This window comes from Dasypus novemcinctus, unplaced genomic scaffold, assembly GCF_030445035.2.
Source record: "Dasypus novemcinctus isolate mDasNov1 unplaced genomic scaffold, mDasNov1.1.hap2 scaffold_106, whole genome shotgun sequence".
NCBI lineage: Eukaryota > Metazoa > Chordata > Mammalia > Cingulata > Dasypodidae > Dasypus > Dasypus novemcinctus.
In genome coordinates, this window is record NW_026688145.1 from 1,593,511 (window position 1) to 1,612,977 (window position 19,467).

The 19,467-nt window shown below is 44.9% G+C and overlaps 1 protein-coding gene across 1 annotated transcript; it reads right to left on the reverse strand.

The window, feature by feature from the left end:
• Positions 1-278: 278 nt before the first annotated feature.
• LOC131273021 (cilia- and flagella-associated protein 90-like) lies at positions 279-18,791 on the reverse strand. Its single transcript, XM_071213576.1, has 2 exons — positions 18,522-18,791; positions 279-446 (listed from the first exon to the last, which is right to left on the reverse strand). Exons 1-2 carry the CDS (start codon positions 18,789-18,791, stop codon positions 405-407), a joined length of 312 nt encoding a protein of 103 aa, XP_071069677.1. The 3' UTR covers positions 279-404.
• Between the last annotated feature and the right edge of the window lie 676 nt (positions 18,792-19,467).

Here is a 19,467-nt window from a genome sequence, read left to right on the forward strand (position 1 = left end):
CCAGAGTCCCAAGAAGAACCGAGACAGCCAGAATTCAGAGATAAGCAAAGATTTATTTTACCCGTGGAAAAGAATCTCTTAGTTTTGTTCTCATTTATTACTTGATTATATAGAACCAAACAACTGAATCATAACAATTAATACACCAAGGAACATGATAAAAGAGAGAAGCTAAAAGAATAGCTTAGTTATAGCTACTGGGTACAGTACAACTTAAGAGAGCTGCCAGATTCCCTGAGTTATGAAAAGCAAACTGAACACAATATTACAATACTTACACACATCCATATGTTAATCTGGTAATAGCTGGTGGATTTCCCATCTTAACATTACCTCCTAGTTAATGTGAAGTCCAAGGCTTTTTGTGTGTTCTCTGTCATCTCGGTGCAATTTCTTATTATAATCTAGATTCTTCTTAAAAACGCAGTCATAGAGGGAAACAATACCTGTCTTGGAATAAAACGAGAAAGAAAGTCACGCCTTTATTTGAAGCTGAGTCATCAAAGCCTGATGAAACACGGATGCTAACCTGTCCCTGATGGAGCGCAGGGACGTAGTTTCCAGGCTGCAGCAAGTATTTGGGGGTTGGGGGGATCTCCCCTTAGAATGGAACTGGCTGTGGCCCAGAGCAGGGAACCAAGGTCCAGCCCAGCAAGGGCAGGTATCCCCAGAGCCAAGGGGCCTGGAATGGGGCACAGGCCTCTTTTCTTCTCTGCTCATTTTAGCTCCCTCAGCTTTTTTCCTTTTCCATTTCTTCTCCACTCCTATCTTTTTCTTATTTGTCTTCTTTTTCTTATTTGTGCTCTGCCCCCTGCTTTTGTTTTAGGCCTGCCTAGCATCCATTCATTTATTCATTCAACCATTCACTCATTCATTCTGCAAATATTTACTGAGTACTCTCTGTGTGCTATGCCAAAAATGGTGTGGGGCCCATAACTTGCCCCATTTAATGTTTCACCAAGCTAACAAATAAGATCACAAACCCCTGAATGCAACAGCTGACACTGTTATGGGACAACTCTCCAGCTCTCTGTCTCTGACTCCATCACTTGCGCACAAACTTAAAGTAATGAACAGTGTGCTCTGTCTCGAGGGGCATGGGCTCTGTGCTGGTTTTCTCCTTCATGTCTTCTTCTACTATATTTCTTAAATTTTCTTTAGTAAGCTTGTACTGCTTTTGCAAAATTAACCATTCCTGAATCCTAGGAATGTGTAACAGAAAAGGAGTTACTTATTATGTTGTCAGCCAAGAGTCAGCTGTATACAGGCAAATCCCTCTGTAGAGACAAAAATAGTTTATCATGAGCTATCATACTTGGTAATTCATATATGTATATGCATATATAACCCATATATATCCATACGTATATATACATATGTGTATGATAAATATAAAATATTTGTACACTCACATACATCTGTTGGCTAGAAAATAATGCTGTTAAAAATAATAAAATAATAATAATGATACCTCCATTTTTTCATCCCAGCTTGTTCTTAAAGGGAAAGTATATCTGCCTCATTATCTAATAAAAGAAGAAGAAATGCACATGCTAGCTGTTCTTTAATCTTCCCCTGGTTAGCTGTGGCTCACTCTGGCTGCCTTAGATCCTCCCAGCAGTGAACTGAGACACTTGGTCTTGCTGGATTTGGGGAGTATCAGGTTTCTAACCTAATGCCAGGTTGCCTAAGCTTGTTTTTGCATTACTTTTTTCTTCTGGATAGTAACACTAGGAAGCATTTCTACCAACTACAAGGCACAAGGTAGAAGGCAGCTGTTAAGAGAATGCAGCAGAGATGCAGAGTATGTTGGAAAACCCAGTAACCCCCATCCTCACTGACTCCAGGAACTCAGACTGGGTGAATGCAGTTTCCGTTGAGCCTCTACAAACCCTTCACACACCTTCCATGCTGTGCAGGACACCTGGTCCTTCTTGGGGAGATGTGAAGATAAGGTAGCCTGGCTGTCATCTGCAGCCACCCTGCTAAGGGCAACAAGATAGTCCTTAGTATTATTTTAAAGTTCTTGAGAATTCCAGGGCGGCCATGCTAAAGGAACTTGTCACACAGCTGCTGAAATCCTTGTGTGCCTGTGCTCTGAGTTACTTTACAGGAAGGGGAGGACAGAAAACCTGCCAGCATGGGCCCAGGGCTTCTGCTCCTGTGCCACCGCTGGCCAGAAGGAGCCCACTGTACCCGAGCTTCCTCCCACAGCTGCCTTCAAGCTTGTCCACTTCTGGTGTGGGCACAGGGTGCCAAGGCCCACCATGGCCTTTACTTCTGCTGAAAGCATCACCTCCAGTATGGCTCATACATTCCTAGGTTAACAAGAAGCCCAAACCATGGCCAGTGATAAAGTTTTCAGTGTTTGGTACTGTGAAAATTGGATAGCTCTTCAGGGAAAAAATAAACTTGTATCTTCTCATTTCATAGTAGACAAAAGAAACTTTTGGATGAATTTTAAAAAGTGAAAAAAATAACTCTAAGAACCTTCTAATCATCAAAGCAATGGGGAAAAATCACACAAAAAATATCATTTTGACTACGTGTATTAGTCAACCAAAGGGGTAGTGATGCAAAGTACCAGAAATCTGTTGGCATTTATAAAGGGGATTTATTTGGGGTAGAAGCTTACAGTCACAAGGTCATAAAGTGTGAGCCACTTCCCTCACCAAAGTCTGTTGCCACATGTTGGAGCAAGATGGCTGCTGGTCTCTGTGAGAGTTCAGCCTTCCTCTTCAGGCTCCATGGTCCCAGCTTCTGGTCTCAGCTTTAGGCTGGCATAAGGTCTATCTCTCTCCCTGGGCCTTGTTTCTTTCTGGGCTCAGCTACTCTGTTTTCTCCACAAGGTCAGCTGTAGACCATCAGGCTCGCTCTCTTCCTGGGGCCTCTGCCATATCTATGGAGCCATCTCTATTCCTCTGTGTTCTTCTTTGTGTTTACTTCAAAGGGTTCCAACTCAAAACTCCAACTGCTTCCTTTGCCATGTCTTTTTCTTGATGAGCCCCTGACCACCAAAGGGGTGAAGACTCAACATCCTACTGACATGGCCCATTCAAAACCCTTAACATAATTTAATAAAGTAATAGTGAAATCTCTGAAGTTAACACAATCTAATATGCCCAGAGGAACAGATCAGTTTGCAAACATGATCCAATATCTATTTTTGGAATTCATACACAATATCAAACTGCTGCACTGCATAAAATTAAAGATATTTGAATAAAATAAAATAAAATAAAACTTTTAAAAAATGTAATACACCATGGAGAGATCTCATTATCTTTAACATATGTCACATAGGAAGCTGATGGACTGGGTGTTGCCTCTAGCTGGGAGTGTTATGTCCTCTTGAAGGAAACTATGTAGGTAAGCCCCCAGACCAGAAGGCCCTTCAGGAATCCAAGGAAGTCCAAGCACCCCACCCACTCTGCTGGGATGGTGGGAGGTCAATTCTCCAAAGGAGGAACTTGTTCTTCTGCCAGGGAAAGTTCTGGAATCCAGACCCTCCCCTCTGAGTAGAGGTACTGCCCAGCCCACTTGAGGCCAGCTGGCAGGAAAGAAAGATAATGTGCTCCCTATCACTCTCATGCCACCCCCATAGGCACAGTAAATTAAGGCTTAGAAGTAAGCTGGGCTCCTGGTCAGATCTGTGGCTTCAGTCCCTCTGGACCAGCCCACAGTGGAACACATATGTGGTGGGAGAACAGCTGCTGGGTCCAGCACAGAGACCTGGCTTCCAGCCACCTGGTGGAGAGGTGGGAGGCACCCTCCTCCCTCACACCTGAAACCTAGTGCCAAAGAGGAGAGGGTGGCCAGCCTGACTGTGCTTTGGTAGGACCTGGTGGGACCCGGTGGGACCAGCCCCGCCCAGCCCAGGGATGGGTCAGCCAGCAGGAGGCAGCTCTAACAGCAGGGGAACAGGGAAAGGGAAGATCCTCAGGGAAAAGACTGGGCTTGTGCTGCTTCTGACCCTTCTGAGCCTGAGCAAGTCCCTAGGGTTCTTATTCTGGGGGGAAGATCCTAAAGGGGAAGAATGGGCTCAAGAACAGAGCATGCAATCACCCTACACTGAATGTGTGAACAAATGGTACTTTATTTTGTTCCCTAAGCTGGAGAAACCCAGCATAATATAGTATGATATGCAACATGACAGAAAAATGCCCATTTCTTCTCCTTCTAGTCAGGTCTAAAACACTCTTTAAAGTAAGAACGATGAGTAAGCAGCAATGCCTGCCTCCCAAGCCCTGGATTAGTTACCAGGAGCCTACCATAGCTCAGAATAGCTTTCTTTAGCATTGCTGGTGGATGTTATCATAATCTTAGGTTTTTTCTGTGAGGATTTTGCATATTCTGAACTTTTGCAGAGCAAAAATGAATTCTTCTATCACAGAAAAATAAAGAAAATAATATTCATCACCAGCCAGCCTCAGTTAGTAACATGACCATCTGTTTCCAACAACTAATCAAACTGAAAAGTCTGCTTTTCCTTTATATTTTCATCAATTTGTCTTTTCTCTTTTTTTCTTCCACTACTTTATGGGTTGAAGCAGAATGTTATTAATAAAGCTGATCTAGATTTAGATTCTCTCACAAAACAGAGCTTCTGGGTTTATTGGTATTTTGCTATTACAATCTCTCAAGGGATTTCCTGTTTCACACATGACGCTGCTTTTAAAACACAGCAAAACAAACCCCATTTACCTTTCTCTCCTGATGTCCCTCTGGCCCTTTGTGTTTTGAGTATTGTTGAATTCAGTGTTTCCTGATACTGGTTTAACCCTTGCTGTCTATCATCAGTTTTCCCTCAGGAAATAACTGAGGTGTGAACAAAGTAGAGGGCAGCGCAGAAAGAGGGCTGCCAAGGTGATTCCAGCAGGATGGTGTCTGAGTGAGTGCACCTTATAGTTTCTCCTGCCTAGAAGCAGCTGGGCAGCATTGGAAATTATTCAGGACCAGGCTGTTTTGGGGTTTTGCAGGGCAGGACGTGTTTGGACATCAATTTGGTGGGACGGTGACAGAGAAGATTTGTGTAAAAGGTAGAATTGAGGCTCTCTTTCACGGAGATAGGGGCTGCGGGCAGGACACTCCCCCCTGGGGCGGGCAGCACAGCAGTGGCGATTCCTGGAGGTGCTGCTGTGCTAGGGAATTCATAAGACCCGAGTGGGCTATTCGGGGCTTGCAGGGCAGGGGGTGTTTGGAAACCGACTTGGTGAGACAGAAACGGAGGAGTTTTTGCCAGACGTGGAATTTTGGGTTTCTGACATGGAGATCAGCGCTTCTGGCTAGAGCCCCACCCCTAGGGCTGGCTGCCGATCTGCTGCAGTCCTTAAATTGGTTGCAATATAGAGGCACCCCGAGCAGGCTGTTTTGGGGGCTTGCAGGGCAGGAGGTGTCCTGAAGTCAACTTGGTGAGACAGTGACAGAAGAGACTCTTGTGAGAAGGGGAATTTGGGGTTTCTGATGCAGAGGTCAGAGTTTGTGGATGTGACCCCCACATAGGGCTGGCACCCAGCTGCGGGGATCCCTGAAGGCTGTGTTGCACTGCAGTGCGCCCAGGCTCCCTGTTAACTGGATTTGAGATTGCCAGGTCTGTGTTCCCTAAACCCTGGTGGCCCACACCCCAGAGACTCACACCTCTTGAGTCCGCAATATCACAGACTTCCCATCCCTGAATCCACCAAGCCCTGAGGTCCATCTGAGGTCCTTGATTGTCCTAGCCCTCGGCGTTTGCATTTTTTTTTTCCTTTCCTTTTTCTCTTTTTTTCTTTTTATTGTCTTGGTTGCTAATATTGCATTATCTCCTAGTCTTTTCTCCCATTGTATCCCCCAAAGTCTTTTTTTATATATTTAGGTTTTTTTTTTTTAACTCTTTCTTCTTTTCTTTTTCTTGCTTGTTTCCCTACCTTTTCTTTGTGCATGCCCACTTTTTCTCTTCTCTTTTTTTTTCTTTTCTCCCTTTTTCTTCTTATTTTATTTTATCTTAATTATACAATAGGTGCTGCAGGGAACATCTCACATTTGCTGGGTTTCCTCATCCTCCATTTCCTCGTTTCTCTGTGAATTTTTTTGGCCACCTACACTATTCACTTTCCCCTACATCTTGATATCCTCCATCATCTACTGTCTCTCCTATATTCCACCTCCCTTTCTTTGGTCCCCAAATGGTCTAATTTTACATTTCTAATACCTTTGTTTTGTTATCTGTCCTTTATCCACTCTTGATACTATTGTCTTTTTTTTCTCTTTCCCTCTCTCATGAAAACACTGGGTTCTTAATTCATACTATATGCCTCCCATCTTCAGTCGACTATCTCATTATAGGTACTCTACTTACTGCTATAACTCTACACAACTTACATGAATCTAATATCCATCCTCCCAGATCTCATATTGTTGCTCTGTTAACATTTATTACCAATACTACTTTAGACATTTTCCTTTTTTACACAATTGCCTTTCACTGGCCCTAATATTTTCCTTCAAAGTGAACTCAGCCAGCAACAAGAAATTAGAATAAGAAGAACAAAGTGACAAAGAGAAGATATAACACTTATGCAAGAACAACAGCTAATTAATCCCCAAGACTAGACAAAGAAGCGAAGTAGCTGATTAAACCTGTCAAGATAAAAGGATGCCCAGACAGAAACAAAAAACTACAAACCAAACCAGTAATCAGGAAAACATGGCTGATTCCAATGAACAAACTAAAAACCAGGAAGGGGAGCAGAACTTCGGACAAGTAATTAAAGATCTCAGAACATATATCAGAGACAAATGTAATGAAGTAAAGGAAGAGGTTAACAATATGAAGAAAACACTTGGAGAGGAAATTGCAGACATATGCAAAAAGATAACAGATATGATGGGAATGAACACCACAGTTCAAGAAATCAAAAATACACTCGCAGCAAATAGCAGCACATTAGAAGAGGCAGAGGAGAGAATTAGCGACGTGGAAGACAGTACATTGGAAATCAAACAGATAGTAGAATTGATTGATAAAAAGATAGAAAAAATCCAGCTAGGACTTAGGGACCTAAGTGACAATGCAAAATGCACAAACATACGTATTATGGGCATCCCAGAAGGAGAAGAGGAGGGAAAGGGGCCAGAAGGGGTGTTGCAGGAAATAATGGCTGAAAAGTTCCTAAATCTACTGAGACAGACAGATGTAAATATCCAAGAACCACAACACATCCAAAATATCATTAACCCCAATAGGCCCACCCCAAGACATATACTTGTCAAATTATCCAATGGTCAAGACAAAGAGAAAATACTAAAAACAGCAAGAGAAAAGAAAACCATCATTTACAAGGGCGGCTCCATAAGATTAAGTGCTGATTTCTCATCTGAATCCATGAAGGCAAGAAGGCAGGGGTATGATATAGTCAAGGTACTAAAAGAAAAAAATTTCTAACCAAGAATACTCTACCCAGCTAAACTAGCATTCAAAAATGATGGAGAGTTCAAAATATTCACAAATAAACAGAAATTGAAAGAGTATGCCAACAAGAAACCTCCCCTTCAAGAAATACTAAAGGGAGTTCTGCAGGAAGAAAGGAAAAAACAGGAGAGGCAGAGTTGGAGGAGAGTGTAAGAGCAACAAAAAAGACAAAAAGAGAAAAAACAAACAAACAAACAAAATATGACAAACACAAGTCCAAACAAAATATGGCTAACATAAATAATTCCTTGAAAGTAATAACACTGAATGTCAATGGATTAAACTCACCTATCAAAAGATTCAGACTGGGACATTGGATAAGGAAATATGACTCATCTATATGCTGTCTACAAGAGACACATCTTAGGCCCAGAGATTCATGGAGGCTGAAAGTGAATGGTTGGAAAACAATCTTACAAGCAAACAATAACCAAAAAAAGGCAAGAGTAGCTATATTAATATTAGACAAAATAGACTTTAAATGTGAAACAATTGTGAGAGATAAAAAAGGACACTACGTATTAGTGAAAGGAACAATCTCTCAAGAAGAATGAACAATCATAAATATTTATGATCCTAACAAGGGCACCTCCAAATACATGAGGCAAACACTGGAAAAACTACGTGAAAGAACAGATGCATCTACAATTATAGTGGGAGATTTTAATACACCACTATCAACTCTGGACAGAACATCTCAAAAGAGAATCACTAAAGAAACAAAATATTTGAACAGTATATTAGAGGAGCTAGATCTAATAGACATATACAGATCATTACACCCAAATACAGCAGGATATACATTTTTCTCAAGTGCACATGGATCATTCTCCAAGATAAAGCATATGATAGGTCACAAAGAAAAGCTTAATGAATTCAGAAAGATCGAAATCATACAAAATAATATTTCTGACCACAGTGCAGTGAAGCTGGAAATCTGCAGGGGACAAAGGCCCAGATTTCACACCAAGATATGGAAATTAAACAATACACTCTTAGAAAAACAGTGGGTCAAAGAGGAAATCTCAAAAGAAATCAGTAACTACCTTGAAACAAATGATAATTATAACATAACATATCAAAACTTATGGGATGCAGCAAAAGCAGTACTGAGAGGGAAATTTATAGCCATAAATTCATACATCAAAAAAGATGATACAGCAAAAATTGAAGAACTAACTGCACATTTGGAGGAATTAGTAAAAAAAACAACAAAGTAATCCCACAGGAAGAGGAAAGAAAGAAATAACAAAGATAAGAGCAGAACTAAATGGAATAGAAAATAAGAAAGCACTTGAAAAGATAAACAAGACCAAAAGCTATTTTTTTGAGAAGATCAATAAAATTGACAAACCTTTAGTGAGACTAACAAAGAAAAAAAGAGAGAAGATGCAAATACATAAAATGAGAAATGAGAAAGGAGATATCACCACTGACCACACAGAAATAAAGACTATCATAAGAGGATATTTTGAAAAACTATATTCCAACAAAAATGACAATTCAGAGGAAATGGGCAAATTCCTAGAAACACATAAGCAGCCTATAGTGATGAAAGAAGAAATTGATGATCCCAACAAACCAATCAGAAGTAAAGAGATAGAATCTGTCATTAAAAACCTCCCAACCAAGAAGAGCCCAGGGCCAGACGGTTTCACAGGTGAATTCTACAAAACATTCCGGAAAGAACTAACACCAATCCTGCTGAAACTCTTCCAAAAAATTGAAACAGAAGGAACATTGCCTAACTCATTCTATGAGGCCAACATTACCCTAGTACCAAAGCCAAACAAAGACACCACAAGAAAGGAAAATTACAAACCAATTTCTCCAATGAACCTAGACACAAAAATACTGAAAAAAATACTTGCTAATCGTATTCAACAACACATTAAACGAATTATACACCACGACCAAGTGGGATTCATTCCAGGTATGCAAGGATAGTTCGACATAAGAAAATCAATGTAATACACCATATAAACAGATTGAAGGAAAAAAATCACATGATTATAGCTATAGATGCAGAAAAAGCATTTGATAAAATACAGCACCCTTTCTTGATAAAAACACTGCAAAAAATCAGAATACAAGGAAATTTTTTGAACATGATAGAGAGTATATATGAAAAACCCACAGCCAACACCGTTTACAATGGAGAAATCCTAAAATCCTTCCCTCTAAAGTCCAGAACAAGACAAGGATGCACATTGTCTCCCCTTCTATTTAACATTGTCTTAGAAGTACTTGCTCAAGCACTGAGGCAAGAACCAGATATAAAAGGCATTCAAATTGAAAAGGAAGAAGTCAAAATTTCATTATTTGCAGATGACATGATCCTATACATAGAAAATCCTGAGAGGTCTACAACAAAGCTTCTAGAACTCATAAATGAGTTTAGTAAAGTCACAGGTTATAAGATCAATGCGCAAAAATCAGTAGCATTTCTGTACACCAATAATGAGCAAGATCAGGAGGAAATCAAGAAACAAATACCATTTACAATAGTAAATTAAAAAATCAAATATTTAGGAATAAATTTAACTAAAGATGTAAAAAATTTATACACAGAGAGCTACAAAGGCTGTTCAAGGAAATCTAAGAAGACCATAATAAATGGAAGAATATTCCCTGTTCATGGATAGAAAGACTAAATATTATTAAGATGTCTATCCTACCAAAACTGATCTACACATTCAATGCAATCCCAATAAAAATCAACACAGCCTTCTTTAAGGAACTAGGAAAACTAACTATGAAATTTATTTGGAAAGGAAAGAGGCCCCGAATAGCCAAAGACATACTGAAAAAGAAAAATGAAATTGGAGGAATTACACTACCTGACTTCAAAACATTCTACAAAGCTACAGTAGTGAAAACAGTATGGTATTGGCATAAGGAGAGACACACAGACCAATGGAATCGAATTGAAAGTTCTCATATAGAACCTGATATATATAGCCATATATATTCTAAACTGGGAGAGAATGGCCTATTCAACAAATGGTGCCTGGAGAACTGGATATCCATATATAGAAGAATGAAAGAGGATTACCATCTCACACCTAATACAAAGATCAACTCAAGATGGATCAAAGACATAAATATAAGAGCCAAGACCATAAAGACTTTGGAAAGTAGTGTAGGGAAACATCTACAAGACCTTGTAATAGGAAATGGCTTCATGAACATCACACCAAAAGCACGAGCAGCCCAAGAACAAATAGATAAATGGGACTTCCTCAAAATTAAAGCCTTCTGCGCCTCAAAGGAGTTTGTCAAGAGAGTAGAAAGGGAGCCTACACAATGGGAGAAAATATTTGGCAACCATATATCTGATAAGGGACTTATAACTTGCATATATAAAGAACTCCTATATCTTGAAAATAAAAAGATAAGCAACCCATTTAAAAAATGGGAAAAAGATTTAAGCAGACACTTCTCCAAAGAGGAAATACAAATGGCTAAAAAAGAACATGAAAAAATGCTCCAAATGTTTAGCTATCAGGGAAATGCAAATCAAAACTACAATGTGTACATTCTTACTCTCATAAGATTGGCAGCTATGAAAAAAAAAAAACAGAAGACTACAAATGCTGGAGAAGATGTGGAGAAATGGGAACACTCATCCACTGCTGGTGGGAATGCAGAAGGATCCAACCATTCTGGAGGACAGTTTGGTGGTTTCTCAAAAAACTAATCATAGATTTGCCATATGACCCAGCAATTCCACTGCTGGGTATATATGCAGCAGAACTGAAAACAAGGACACAAACCGATATATGCACACCAATGTTCATAGCAGCATTGTTCACTATCACCAAAAGTTGGAATCAACCCAAATGCCCATCAACAGATGAGTGAATCAATAAAATGTGGTATATATATACAATGGAATACTACTCAGCTTTAAAAACAAATACATTACAAACACACATGATAACATGGGTGAATCTTGAGAACCTTATGTTGAGTGAAGCAACCCAGGCATTGAAGGACAAATAGTACATGACACTAATAATATGAAATAAGTAAACCAAGCTGCCTCAGAGAGCTAGAGACTGGCTGGTTGGCTTACAGGAAATCGGGGGGTAGAGGAAGGATGTAAGCTGACATCTACATGGGGGAAATCTATGATAAGCTGGAGGTAAGTATGTGTACAATGAAGGGATAAAATGGGGGCATAGGGTTACCTTTGGGTGGGGCTTTGCGGGCTTGAGAAGGGCTAGGGATGGGCGGATAGGTAATATTGCCCAAGAAATTGGGGGTAGGATGGGGCAACATATGAACATAGGAGATTGTCAGGTGTTGGTTGAGAGTATAATGGTGAGAAAACCTTTTCAAAATATAATTAGAAAGTTACCTGTTTAAGAAACTTAAAGGGGATAATCTGATGTAGGACAGACTCCTAGGGAATATCTGAATGCTTATTTTGTCAGAGTGGGTTATATCATTGGGTAGAGACCCATATAATGAGAGTGAAGGTATACCCACAACCTGGGGAGGACTAATGCCATAAAATAGAGGGAACTGTTTCTCGCAAGAGAAATGGTGGCTCCCAGGGCATTAGGGCAGTTGAGGATGTCAAGCCCTCAACCCTGTTGCAAGTATCTCTGAACATGGCTCCTCAAGAAGTGAAGATTGACTGTCACTGTGGGCCCCAAGGAGAGGGGGAAATAGATATTGAATGGATGGAACCAACGTAACTGTGAGGGCAATAGAAGTGTTTCACAAGAGTATGCAAGGAAGGATATAAAACATGTAATATTACACCAAAAACATATAGGGGCCGACAGACTAATAAGTAAATCATAATGTAAAACATAGAATAACTAAAAAATTAGAAAACTGTATAGCCTAAAGTATAATCCACAATGTAAACACAAATGTTATCTTGTTTGAAAGCTATTATCTCAATATCTGTACATCAGTTTCAGTAAATATGTTATGAATATGTTAAAAGATTATTGCTGTGGAAGGGAAAAGGTTTTATATTGGATATGTGGGATTACTGTATATTGCATATGTGAATTACTGTGATCTAAGGCTTTTGTGAAGAAAAGCTCAATAATTAGGGAAAAAAGAAAAGAAAAAGATAGGATGTAGAATTTTTCCAAATTAATATGTATTCTATATCTAACCTTTAAACTCATCACTATATTCCATTTTACTATTAAGGGAACCTGGCATTATATTGGGCTTCACTTTTCAGGAAGTTTTGGATCACAGAGTGGTTCAACAATGGCAGGGGAGGAATACTGGTATGGGATATTATTGACAGGGAGTTTTACAGGGCATGTGTCCAGGGTGCATGGAAATATTTGGATATATCCATAGTGGAAACAAAAACAACAGCTGGGGGGGTGCTGTGTTCCTGGCTGGGGGGGGCTCTGTCATGGTCCCTTGGGGAGCAGCGGCAGTCCCCTGGGTGCAACGGCAAGGACCAGGAAGGAATGAGGGTCCAACAGTGAGCCCCTGATACTAATGACTATGCTTGTGAGCCTATACACCTGAAATAAGAACAAGGCCTAGAGCAGCACTGTGCCTAAGAGTTCTCTCCTGAGAAACTCCATGTTACTCAAATGTGGCCAGTCTCGAAGCCAAACTCAGCATGTAGATGCAGTGCATTCCCCCCAGTGTGGCACATGACATCTGGGGATGAGCCTCCCTGGCACCGAGGGATCACTACCAAATACCAGCTGATGATGCAACTAGAAGATGACCTTGAATTAAATGTTCAACGTGGATCAGCAGAATATCCTTGTCTACATATAATAACAGGAGTTAAAAATGCTGTTTGACCTAAAGTAAGGGGAAATGGAAAGGACAAATGAGTTTATATGGCTATGAGTCTCTAAAAAAGAGTCTGGAGGTTGTCAGAAGGATTGCCCTTATGCACACCTGAGCACAGTCTCAGAGACAGATAAAGTAGATACAACCCCTGGTATTGGTTCTTCTGAGGGCTAAAGAGACTCACGGGTTTTATGGTCATGGCAGATGGAGTTCACTCCCATGTCAGTTGTCCCTTCTTTGGAGTTGGTGTCTCTGCATGATGGAGCTGGACTCAGATGTGATCTCTTTTCACAAGCCTTTCCTGTTACTTTACCAGAATTGTAGTTGGTGCTGGGGTTTAAGATATATCTAGGGGATCTGAATCTCTGGACTGACAATATGATAGCCAGGCCCAGAGCCTCAACAGACTTCAGCTCCTACACTTTGATTTATTGGACTTACCCCACTCAGCTAACATGGAGTTGAAGAATGTCAACCACCACATCATGGAGCCTAGAGTGCCTACAACTGAAAGCAGGAGGAATGCATCCAGTATCCATGTGGAATCCAAGCCCCCTCTTGACATAGATGTGAAATGGACACAACCAATCCAAGGTCCAGAGGATGGAGGAATACAGTAAGGATTAGAGTGGACTTACTGATATTCTATTCATGAACTATTGTGGTTAGTAATTGAGAAAATGTGGCATTGGTGTGGAAAAAGTGGCCATGGTGGCTGCTGGGGGCAGGGAATGGGAGGAAGAGATGAGATGTGGAGGCATTTTCGGGACTTGGAGTTGTCCTGGGTGGTGCTGCAGGGACAATTACCAGACATTGTAGATCCTCCCATCCCCACTGGATGGAACGTGGGAGAGTATGGGCTATGATGTGGACCATTGACCATGAGGTGCAGCGATGCCCAGAGATGTACTCACCAAATGCAATGGATGTGTCATGATGATGGGGGAGAGTGTTGCTGTGGGGGGAGTGGTGGGGTGGGGGCGGAGGGGGTGAATGGGACCTCATATCTTTTGAATATAATATTTTTAAAAAATGAATTTAAAAAAATTTAAAAAAAAAAAAAGAGGGCTGCCGAGGTCGGTGGGGCTGGGTGTGGGAAATGGACTTGACTGCGGAGGAGATCTCTCTCCTCAGGGTGGAGCTGTGGCTGAGAAAGGGCACTTGGCAGGAGAAGCATGGGCTTTCCAACAGTGGGCAGGGGAGCCAGATACCCAACCCAGAGGGCTCTTCAGTGTTCGCTTAGTGGTAGATGGCACCAAGAGCCCATTCTTCTCCTGGCCACCCAGAGGAGTAACCATCCCTGCTCCTCTGCTAGGTGCTTCCATGTGACCAAGGAGTTATGTGCAACTCTTCAGTCAGAAGCATGTAAGTGCTCATGGCCAGGGGCTCCTGAGGCTTCACACTGAAAGGACAGCAGGCTGAGCAGTGGCCCTCTGTCCACCTGGGCTGCTGAGACTGGATGGAGTAGAGCCTCCCTACCACACACACACAAACCTTGGCATGGGAACTCTATATTTACATTAAGCCACTGTCTCAGTTTGCCTCGGCTGCTATGCCCCCACGTTGAAGCTTCTATCATGTGCATCTCCTACAGTGACCAGATCAGGGAGAAAATACTTTGGACCTCTGGGCACTGACCATCACTAGCCAAAGCCAATAACAGTAATGAGCTCCACCGACCGAGGGCTCACTGTGACCCACTGTATGCACACTAATTACATTCATTCTCATAAGTGCTCCGTTAGTTGGTTCTGCTTGATCTGTCCTAGAACAGCAAAGTGAGATGGAGAGGCTGTGACTCGTGAAGCTCCCACAGCTAGTCAACATGGAGCTGATACTTCCACCCAGGACTCCTCAGCCTGGGCTGCTAACCACCACACTGACTACTGTTAACTGTGCTCCTTGGAAATGACTTAGGAGGTAATTTGATCAGCTTTGGTGGGGCCTGAAATTACCTGCAGTGAATTTTGGGGCAGTTCAGTCCTTCAGCAAACCTGTACTACAGAACTCACTCTCTTTATGTCCACAATCCCAAGGTCAGAGAAACTGTTCCTAGGGCCCTGGAGCTGATCAGATACCAGCGCCCATAATCCAATAATGTGACATAAACAGTGGTAGCTCACCCACGAAATGGACTTTGAAATGCCTTTTGCTGTTCTTGTTGTTAAGGCTCTTTTCTTTAGATTTTAATTAATATTTATTTTGGTGGCATCATTTCCTTTTGTCATACCCAAAGCCTCAGGACTTGAATTTGCCTGTGACCCCAACTAACCAAGTCTGCCCTGAAATGCTTTAAACACATAAAACCCCATTTGAATGAATGTGTTCTAAAGACACTTCCCATTTTCCAGGAGGCTGTAAGGCATTCGAGCAGGAGTCAGGGACTTTCTCTGTGGAGGGCCAGGTGGGAACTCTCCTGCCCCATGAGCTCTGTCACAATCACTCAGCCCCAACATCCTAGACTGGATGATAGGGAAATGAATGGGTATGATTGTGTTCTTAAAAAAAATTATCAAAACAGGCAGGGGGCCAGATTTGGCCCACAGGCCTTAGTGTGCCAACCATGTCATATAGAGAGGCTTGCTTATGACTCATTCCTGATTTCTCTCCAAGAGACAGAACCCGGGTCACTTCCTACCTCAGGGCCCCTCTCTGGCCCTTGATCAGTCAGCCCTGGAAGGTGAGGCCACTTATCAGACCACCAAATTCAGGAAGGAGAAACTGAGTCTTCAGGTTCACTCTGCCTTTCTCCCTCTTGGGCCTGGCCTGTAGGGGACAGGGGTTCTGCTCTGCTTTTCCACCACATTCGAGCTTCAGAAGCCACAAGCCCCACTGTGCAGTCCTCAGCGGTACCTTACATCAGTGACACCCCATTGGGGAGCAGTCTACAGTCCACCTTAGGGTGCTATGGAAAGGGACTCCTCTAAGGTACAAACAGTGTAGTGTGAGCTGTCTTTGTTATTCCGAAAATCCAGGCAAATTTTATATTCTCTCAATAAAGTGGCATAGAACAACTTCATACATCAAGATCCTGGCTTTTGGGCTATTATCTCATGAAGGCCATCAACTCACTGGCAGTATCATAGGTACTGTATAAAAATGTAAAACCCACTTAATAAGTGAAACTATTTAGAGTTGTTTAAAATCTATTGCTCACAGGGGGAAAAAAAAACATATGAGGTGTGTGTTGGCAGAAGGTTGGGACCCCTTCCGTTCCACCCCACTCCTGTTTTAATGGCCAGCAGAGACAGGTATGGTGTCAAGAGACCTTCCTTCCTCCCTCCCTCCAGTCCTTCCACATGTTCAAAGAGACAAAGGGGGCCTCAGATTCAAGAGATGACCTGGGGGCAGGCTGAGGGCCACGTTGCTTCAACTGGAAACTCTGCTTCTGTGTGTGAAGTGAAGCTTGTGAGGGCCAGAGGCCTCCCACCAGTACTCCAGTGAGAGCTGACCTGAACTGGGACTTACCTGCGCACCACTGATTGTGGGCAGCTAGGAGGAGAGGAAGGAGGCATTTTGTGGGGTTATTTTATACACCATTAACTTCCTTTCCAAGTGGATCTGTATTTTGTGCTGTGGGTTGAACTGTGTCCCCCAAAAAGATACCTTGAAGTTCTAATCCTGGGTACCTGGGAACTTTTTGCAAAAGCATTATTGTGAACAGAATCATTTAAATTGAATGAGGCCGACTGCAGTGGGTGGGTCTTTAGTCCAGTACAGCTGGTGTCTTTAGAATGGGCATGTGGGCACAGACAGACAAGAGGGGAGAGCGCCATGGGAAGAGAAACAGAGCAGGCCACAGGGCGACAGAGGAAGCCCTGAAACCCACGGCTTGCTGGCCAAGCACCAGGAGCAGAGCGACCAGGACGGACCCACCAGCGCCGGCCCACACACTTGTGGCTTCAGCCTGCAGGGCTGCCAGCCCGGTTTCTGGTGTTTTTAGCCACCCAGTTATGGCACTTGTGACAGCAGCCTGAAGAGTGAGGCGCCCCTATTCTGGCCTTCCCATCCCACCAGGAGGGCTGATAGCCCAGGTGCCCAGCTGTTCGCCAGGCTTAGGGACCCCAACCAAGGCTCTTATCTAATCAGATGCCCCGGGACGCCCTGGGGACTACAGAAACAATGTTGAAAAGAAAGGAATGGGTGACCCGGACAACTCTCAACACGCTTCTCTTCCTTCTGCCCTCTCTTGGGGGCTTCGGTTGCTCAGATCCCCTGAGCTCTTCCCACCACGCACACCTTCCCAGAGCGGCGGCGCCAGACGGTGCAGACCTAATCCTGGTTCTCCTTGGTGGGTACGAAGACGGCCCGAGGGTCCCCGGGGCCCAGGACCGCCATCGGCCTGGCTTCTTCCTCAAGGTCTGGGGACCACCACGCAGACCGCTCAGGGGGCTGCACCCACATGCTGCACAGCCTCGGCGCGCCCTTTCCAGACTGTGCACTCCCGGGTAGCCGCGAGGCCCCTCCAGCTCTGGAGGGTGGGTGTCACTTGTCTCGCAGTACTAGAAGCTCTGCTCTCCGGGGTCCAGGCGCCCTTCCCACCGACTCCGCCGAGGAGCCCCTGGCCCCTCCACCCCGGGAGCCCCATCTAGTCCTCCTCCCCGGGGAGCATTCCCTTCTCCCCTCCCCGCCCCCACTCGACCTTCCCGGTAGCCCTTTCCCAGTGTGCTGTCCTGCTCCCACCCCCAGAAGTATCCCCCAGGCTGCCCGGGCCTCGCCCCCACACCGTGCCTGGTCCCCAGACCCCTTCCACGCGGTGCAGTTGGATCTTCAGTTCCCGTTCTGGGTGGCACAGAAGCCCCCCAGAACCCTCCCAGCTGTGAAGCCCGCCGCAGACCCACCCCAGTCCCTAAACCTCCCCCCCCCCTTTGAGCCCCGCCCCAGGCCTGCCACCAGCCCCTAACCTCCTCCCACCCCGCTTGCAGCTCCGCCCAAGCCTCAGCCCTGCCCCACCCCAAACCCCCTCCCCCTCCAGCCCCCCCCCCCCCCCCGCCCCCGCTTGCAGCCCCGCCCCAGCCCCTGGTCTCTCTGCCTTCTTGCAGGCCCGCCCCCAGCCCCTAACCTCTCTCCCTTCTTGCAGCCCCGCCCCCAGGCCCACCTCCAGGCCCTAATTTCTCTCCCCGTTTGCAGCCCACCCCAGCCACGCCCCTACCCTGCCCCCAGCCCCTAACCTCGCCCCTCGCTTGCAGCCCCGCCCCCTTCCCACCCAAAAATCTCCTCTCGCTTGCAGCCCCGCCCCGGCCCCGCCCCTCCCCCGGGGCCCTCCCGCGCGCCTCACCTCAGCCTGGCGGGAGTAGTAGCTGTGCCCTTTGGGGTCCGGGCGCGGCGGTAGGCCGTAGCTGAAGGCGGACAGCTCCGAGATGGGCTGCGGCCGGGGCTTTCCCCGCAGCGTGGCGGCGGTGATCTCCTCCTCGTCCTCCGGGCCGCCCTCTTCCAGCTTCTCGGCCGAGGTTCTATCGTCCCGCCCGGCCAGGGAACTCGAACGAGTCTTCCTGCCCGGCTCCCGGCGCCCGCGTTCGGCGGTTGCCGGGTAACCGCGGCCTCGCATTACAAAACTGGGCGGAGGGCGCAGGGCGGCGGGAGCAGGGCCGGGGAGCAGGGCGGGGAACGCAGGACGGCCGGAGCAGCCGGACTCGGGATGGGGCCGCGTCCTCCCGTCTCCCTTCGAGTCCCTGGAGTGCCCACTTGGGACGCGAGGAGCCCCGTCTCCTGGGCAGGTGCAGGTCCCCCCCCCTCCTGCTTGCCCTTGCCCTTGCCCTTGCCCTCGCGGAGGGGCCCAAGCAGGGAAGTACAGGCCGCCCGCGCGGGGCCTCTGAAACCGTCCAGGAGCCGCGGACCGGAAGTGGAAGACGCAGGTGGTATTCACCGCTACCGTGTATTAACCCAGTGTGTCCGCAGCAGCATCGGTCAACTTGGCAACGAACCGTATTTCAGGGCCTCAGTCACCACCGGTGCGGGTGTTCAGCAACACGAATCGAACCGAACCACGTGGAATCTGGCAAAACTGAGCTGTTCCGGAGCGCTCTCCTGTTTCTTGAGCCGAATGCTGGTTCAAGAGGTGTGTTCCATTTGTTGAAAGTTAACTCAACTTGAAAGCCTGAGATATGTGTGTGTGTATCAATAAAATGAACAGGGGAACAAAACAAGCTCAGGAATACTTTAACCAGGGCCGCTCAAGGAAGGTTGGCCTGAAACACAAACGATAATGAAGAGCCGGACTTGTG

Excerpts from the sequence above, each read along its gene's own strand:
- LOC131273021 (XM_071213576.1), bottom strand. The coding sequence starts at position 18,791 with ATGCGAGGCCGCGGTTACCCGGCAACCGCCGAACGCGGGCGCCGGGAG. Across the intron at positions 447-18,521 it reads ACTACTCCCGCCAGGCTGAG|GTATTGTTTCCCTCTATGAC; the intron begins GTGAGGCGCGCG and ends ATTCCAAGACAG.